Below are 7073 nucleotides of genomic sequence, written 5' to 3'. Positions count from 1 at the left end.
TGCAAAGAGCTGGAGTTGGAAAATCAACAGGGAGAAACTTGCTTGGCATTTCTTAAGCTGAAGAAGCTGTAGAACAAATCCAAGCCTCGAGCTGCAAGTCTTAAAGATACTATAGACAGTATTCTGCGTAGTCCAGGAAGCATCAAAAGAATATGGAAGTAGTACACAGAGTCACTGTACCAAAAAGAACTGTCTAAAGATTCTATAAACAGAATACTGCATGGTCCAGGAAGCATCAAAAGAATATGGAAGTAGTACACAAAGTCACTGTACCAAAAAGAACTGGCTGGAACAGAAGAATTTCATGAAATAGCACACGATTACGAAGCAATGGTGATGAAGAAGAAAATTCAAGGAAAGGGCACAAAAAAACCCCCCCAAAACCCCCCACCAAACCAAGACCCCAGGAATTGATGGAATACCGAGATATTCCAACAAACAGATGCACTCCTGGACATGCTCCCCAGGTTGTAGCAAGAAATGTGGAAGCCAGCTACCTAGCCAACTGACTGGAAGAGATCCGTATTTATTCTCACTTCCAAAAAAAGGTGATCCAACAGAGTATGGAAATATATATTACTTACCCTTTGCTTGTGATACTAATGCTAGGATTCTTTCTAGTTAATTTCACTTTATCTTGCTTTTTTGACACATACACTTCAAATGTTTATTTAGACAAATGTCATGTCTCATTTTTCTTGTCCTTTTATCTCCACTGTCTGAAATTTCTTCAGCCAAAGAAAGATCAGATTATCTAAATAACCCTCAACAAGTATGAGTCCCCAATGTATCAGTCCCATTGCAGTGGAGTCAACAGTGGGTTTTCGGAGGCAGTAAATCACACAGAAGACTGCCTATCTTTCTCCAGAAAAACAACTGGTGGATTCAAACCACCAGTCTTTGAGTTGATGGTGCAATTCTTACCAGGTGGCCATCAGAGCTAACAATTTCTTACACTATGGGAGATTTCTTTAACCAAAGAAATTTAATTAATTAGTGATCTTTTAAAAATTTTATTTTCAATCGTCACAGCCACTTGGGCAGGAGATGATTTATAGCTGAGACGCTCTGGCTTCTAGCAGAGCTGACAGGGCAGATGGTTCAGAGCGCACCCCGAGCCGGGTCATCTGCCCCAGGTAAACCAGGGCTGAAGGACAGACGATCAGAGATCAGAGCGCACAGTGCACCCCGAGCCCGGGCCATCTGCCCCAGGTAACTGGGGCTGAAGGACAGGTGATCAGAGTGCACCCCGAGCCGGGTCATCTGTCCCAGGTAAACCAGGACTGAAGGACAGACGATCAGAGATCAGAGTGCACCCCGAGCCGGGTCATCTGTCCCAGGTAAATCAAGGCTGAAGGACAGACGATCAGAGTGCACCCCGAGCCGGGTCATCTACCTCAGGTAAACCAGGGCTGAAGGACAGGTGATCAGAGTGCACCCCGAGCCAGTATCTGCCCCCGCTCCTTCGGGCAACCAGGCGATGTGGCGGCGAGCGGCGCGTCCTCTCCCTTAGAGTCCCCAATGCAGCACGATCATACACGACCTCTCAAACCACTCTCCGGGTCTGGAGAGTAGGAACCTTTCCGCACGATCGCCACGCCTCCCCATCCCCGCGGAGCCTGGGTGCACCTTCCTGGCCCGCCCCTAGCGCCTCACCTCCTGCAGGGACTCCGGCACCAACGCGGGCACGATGGGCCGTTTCACACCGCGCTGCTCCTTCTCCTTTTCTCCGCCCTTCTCTTTCCCGTTTTCTGTGTCTCCTTTCTCCGCCTGGGTCATCGTGGCCACCAACTACACTCTGGACCGCAGCCGCGACCCCCAAGACGGAAGAGCCACTGCGCAGGCGCACTTTCCAGACCCGCTGCCCTTAGTCAAGATGGCCGTAACTGCAGTTGCCCCAGAGCATTCTGGGAAATTGAAGGGCGGAGCTAACAGGCAGCCAGAGTGGGTTGATGTTGATTTGGTTAGACCCTGTTGCAGCTAGTGACTTGGAATTGTTTGCCATAGTCGCAACCAACCTATAGCCGACTTTCCGGCGGGTTTTCTGAGGCAGTTAATTGCACAGGAGATTGCCCCTCTTTCCCCTGCATAGTAGCTGGTGGCCTTGAACTGCGTGCCTTTGTAAGTTTGGGTTTTTTTTCTCTTTTTATTTTTTAAATTTTATTTTTGTTTTATAAATTAAAAAAAATTACTTTTACTTACATAGGTTTGCTTTTGTATCTTTTTAAAAAAAAAATAATTTTAATGAACGTTTACAGAGATTTTGGATTCCATTCATTCATTGTTGCATTTTTTCTCCCTGCCCATCCCTTCCCCCCCAGTTTGCTCTTCTCTTTGAAAAGTAAAAGAAAAATTCTTTCATTGGTATGCAATCCCCCACCTCCCAGTACACTCCACTATGCAGCCTTCATTCCGGACTCTTATCATAACCATTTTACCCAATTATATATCACTTTTAAACAGTTCTCTCCCTCATCTGTTTCAATGTAGTATTCATAATTTATCCAGTCTTTCTCAGTTTCACCCCAATCCTGATGTCAGTCCTGTTCTATAACAGTAACACAATGCAGTATTTGTCCTTTTGTGACTGAGATATTTCACTCAGCATAATGTCCTCCAGGGGCACCCAATTTGAATAATATTGCATGAGTTCCTAGTTTTTCAATGCAGCATAGTATTGCATTGTGTGACTATACCAGAGTTTCTCTAGCCATTTGTTTGTTGGTGGACATTTAGGTTGCTTCCAAGTCTTTGCTATTGTGAACAAAGCTACAATAAACATGTGCGCATATTTTTTACATTAAAAAAAATCTACTGGCTTATTTAGAAAATTAGAATACATTGTTTTCAAGAACAAATTCTTTCAATTTCCCTCATTCCCCACTCAACACATTGTACAACCCAATGATTAATCCCCTCCTCCCCCTGCATGCTCTCATCCCTCTGCTTCCAACTTCTCCCAACCCTCTTGGATCCATATATTCATTCTACAGTAATGGTTTTATACAGTATTTGTCCTTGTGGGACTGAGTTAGTTCACTCAGCATAGTGGTCTCCAGTCCCTCGCAAGTTAGGTAATAATTTACAAAATCATTGCTCCTGTGTGCTGCATAGTATTCCATTGTGTGAATGTACCATAATTTCTCAATCCATTCGTTTGTGGTTGGACATTTGGGCTGTATCCATATTCTTGAGATGGCGAATAATGCTGCTATTAACATTAGTGTACAAATCTCCATTTGCGCCTCAGTTCTCATTTTCTCAGGGTATATTCCAAGTAGTGGAATAGCCGGGTCATATGGAATTTCTATGATCAGCTTTTTGAGGAAGCGCCAAACTTACTTCCAGAATGGTTGCACCATTTTATAATCCCACCAACAATGTCTAAGAGTTCCTTTCTCGCCACATTTTCTCCAACATTTATTACTTGCTGCCCTGTTAAACTCGGGAGCATGTTATTTTGAAACATCTCATATACTTTGTGCATGTTGTCAGGAGAGGCAAGCTTGGAGAAAGACATCATGCTTTGAATGGTCTGCATAAAAGAGGAAAACCCTCAATAAGATGGACTGATAGAGTGACTGTAACATTGGGCTCAAGTGTGTCAGAGTTGGTGAGGATAACACAGGATAGGGCAAGTTTCAGAGCAAGTTCAGGGTCACTTTGTGGTAGCTGACTGGACGCCACATAACAACCATGGGCCAGTGTTTTCTTACTTCGTCTTCACGCTACCACTTCGGGCTTCCCAGGCACCAGGCACACTTCTTGTTCTTATGCGTCCCTGGTCCTACTTTCTCAATTCAGCCTCTCAGGTTGGGATTTGCTGGGCTTAGGTGTTCTCCTCATACACCTTGGCAGATGTAATCTTGTCTCATTTGGCTTTAAATATGGAAAATAGCTCCACCTTTTTTTTTTTTACCTTTTTCAGTTTGCACCACTCACTGAGATTCCAACTCAATCAAATGCCTATTTGGTATCTTTGCTTGGATTTCTACACAGCATTGCAAGCTTAAACATGTCCAAAATGAATTTGTTTCCTCCTTTAAACTTTTGTGAATCAATGTTTGCAGGAAAAGTTGTTTTCCCTGCAATAATTAGTAAACACTGTTTGGTGACACTGACTACAATTCATTCCCACATTTAACAGCTCCCTTAATTCTTTCCATTTCTTCCTTAAGTCTTTCCTATCCCTTCCTGTATTCTGAGCTTTGTTATGTGCCATTGAGTAACATGCAACTCATAACACTATGGACAATAGCTCTGAACTCTGCCCTAACCTGAGCCAATTTCACTGACTCTGACACACATAACCTTTTACCCCAGTTACTTGTCACTCTATCTCATCCAAGGTTTTCCTCTCCACCTTTCCAAGTATGATGTCCTTCTTCAAGGACTGGTCCTTCCTGGCACATGCTCAAAGTGTTGAGACAAAGCTTCAAAATCCCAGTCTTCAAGGAGAAACTTGGTTTCACCCTTTCCAGGACAGACCAATTTGTTCTCCTGGCAGTCCATGGTATATTCAATACTCTTCTCCAGCACCACAACTCAAAGGCATCAATTCTTCTGTCATCCTTAATCATTGTCCAGCTATCTGATGTATAGCAAGTAATTACTAAGACCATAGCCTGGATGTCTAGACTGACATTGTTGCTCTTTAGCATTCTGGAGAAGTCCCTGAAGGCAGATGATACTAATGCAGTCCATCTGAGCTTTATCCTTGAGCAAATATTATCTTTATGATCTCATAGGATTTATAATTCTAATATCTCTGGCATTCCTGATTATAAGTTTATAGTTTGCATGGATGTGGGAGTGTTAATGGAATATCATCGCATTTTTTATTTACATCTCTTTTTATTTGACACACTGTGAATCATAATAAACTATGGCTAACATAAAAGCAAAATCTTGGTAAAGATGATCCCCAAATACATCAGCAGTGAAATGCCAGAAATACAAGCTGGACTGTGGCGTTAGCATATCATTGCCGATGCCAGATGATCTTAGATGAAAGCAGAGTACCAGAAGAATGTCTGTGGTTTTTATCCACTAGGCAAAGCCATTTGACTCTGTGGGTCATAACAAGTTGTGGCTAACATTGAGAAGAATGAGAATCTCAGAACAATTGATTATGCTCATGTGAAACAGACGAGGAAGCTACTATCTGAACTAAGCAAGAGAAAATTGCATGGTTCAAAGTGAAGAAAGGAATGTGTCAGGGTTGTATCTTTTCAATCTAGATCTGAACAGATCATTCAGAAAGACTTTATGAATAATGTGGGATCAGGATCGGAGACAGATTCAACAATACTTGCATTATGCAGATGACACAACCTTGCTCACTGAAGCTGAGGAGGACTTGAAGCATTTGCCCTCCCATAACTGATAAAAACTGCTCCCATCTTTACCAGCTCAGTAAGGTAAATCTGATCTTCAGCTTCCCTGATATTTTGCCTCTAATTCATAGGATGTCCTACACTATCTTTCTATATTTTTAATTCAGCCACTTTCCTGAATTACTGCCATGATCTAACCCAGGCCACCATCCTGTTAACAGTCTCTTGACTTCCTGATTCCAGTTTTGTTCACAATTTATTATTCATACAGGTGCCCAATGGTTTTAAGTATTCTATGCATCAGAGTTGGACAATGACCAAGGAGGATAGGAGAATTGATGCCTTTGAGCTGTGGTGCTGGAGAAGAGTATTGAGGGTACCATGGACTGCTTGGAAAACAATTCATCCTGGAAAGGGTTAAACTGGGTGGCTCCTTGGAGGCAAGGATTCTGAGGCTCCATCTAACATACTTTGGACATGTTGTAAGGAGAGACTGGTCCTTGGAGAAGGACATCATGCTTGGAAGGGTGGAGGGACAGCGCAGGAGGGGAGGCCCTCTATGAGGTGGATTGATTCAGTGACTGGGGTAATAGGGATGGGAGTGTCGGAGACAGTGCGATTGGCACAGGACAGAGCAGAGTTTAGGGCTGTTGTACATAGGGTCGCTATGAGTCGCAAGCGACTCGACGGCACATAACAACATAGTAGTCATGGTAATACTATGTACATGGCACTCCATTAAAAATATTACCAGTGAGTTATATAAAATTCAGATGCCATACATGTGCTTTAAAATCTTTTGCTCACAAAACAAAATCTAAACCATAGCCCATGAGGTCACACTTAACCTAGTTATGTACTGCCCTCACTTCCATTTTCACTTCATCTCACTCTTGTGTTTCCAGCTACAGATGCTCTTTTCAGCTAGCCTCTCAGATGTGCCAAGCCCTGCCCTTACTGGTCCACTGGACTTGCAGCTCCTTTTGCCTAGGATGCTCTTCTCAGATTTTCCCCTGGCTGGTTCGATCTTCAGGAACTCAGAGGCCTCCCATTAACTATTCTCTCATTATCCTATACCCTTCTAAAGCATTTTTAGTTTCTAATTATTCTGTTGACTTGGGGTAGTAACACAAGGTAAGCTCATGAAGAGAAATCTTGCCTAGATTATTTACCACTTTTAGCTACAGCACATGGTAAATACTCAAGAAACACTTATTTAACCACTGCTAAGAACCGGCGGTGGTCGTTTGTCAACTAAGTGATGGGTTAAGTCGGCATCTGGCTTGATGTGTCTTGATGAGGGTCATGTAAGGAAAGTTCTGGTTTGTGTTACTGTTTTTTTTTCCCCCTCCACAAGCTGGTGTCAGCTGGCTGGACTTTTGTCCGTTTAGCAGCAAGGACTCAAGGGCGGAGGATCCACTGGGGTTAGCATAGTCAACAGCATTTGTTGGGTGTGCCTTTAAAATTCCGTAGGGCCCTCATGCCACATTTGTTAGGATGAACATTCTTTAAGTGGTACAGCAGCCGTTTGTCTATTTCCTGTACTGAATAACTTGGAGTTGCTGTGATGCGGAACACTGTGCCATAGTTGTGTCAAATACCATAATGGTTACCCATCTTAGACATGTTTGGAGGAGCTTCTAGACTGATTCAGGTATGGAAGCAGGAGTGGCATCCATTTCCTAAACCACATGCCTCTGGAAACTCTACAAAGAAATTATGTTAAGTATAGAACAG

The 7073-nt window shown here is 43.1% G+C and overlaps 1 protein-coding gene across 1 annotated transcript in view; it reads right to left on the bottom strand.

The window, feature by feature from the left end:
• The window catches only part of ACTR8 (ARP8 actin-related protein 8 homolog (yeast)), a 17962-nt gene extending 16089 nt beyond the window's left edge, over window positions 1–1873 (bottom strand). The window contains exon 1 of the mRNA XM_006892224.1: window positions 1657–1873. Coding sequence (XP_006892286.1) covers window positions 1657–1779 — 123 coding nt within the window. The 5' untranslated portion in view covers window positions 1780–1873. The remainder of the gene's footprint in view (window positions 1–1656) is intronic.
• Between the last annotated feature and the right edge of the window lie 5200 nt (window positions 1874–7073).

Source organism: Elephantulus edwardii, unplaced genomic scaffold (assembly GCF_000299155.1).
Source record: "Elephantulus edwardii isolate Elephantulus edwardi_28Jun2011 unplaced genomic scaffold, EleEdw1.0 scaffold00113, whole genome shotgun sequence".
Classification (NCBI taxonomy): domain Eukaryota; kingdom Metazoa; phylum Chordata; class Mammalia; order Macroscelidea; family Macroscelididae; genus Elephantulus; species Elephantulus edwardii.
The sequence above is the reverse complement of the archived record's forward strand: the minus strand, read 5'-3'. Positions and strand labels throughout refer to the sequence as shown.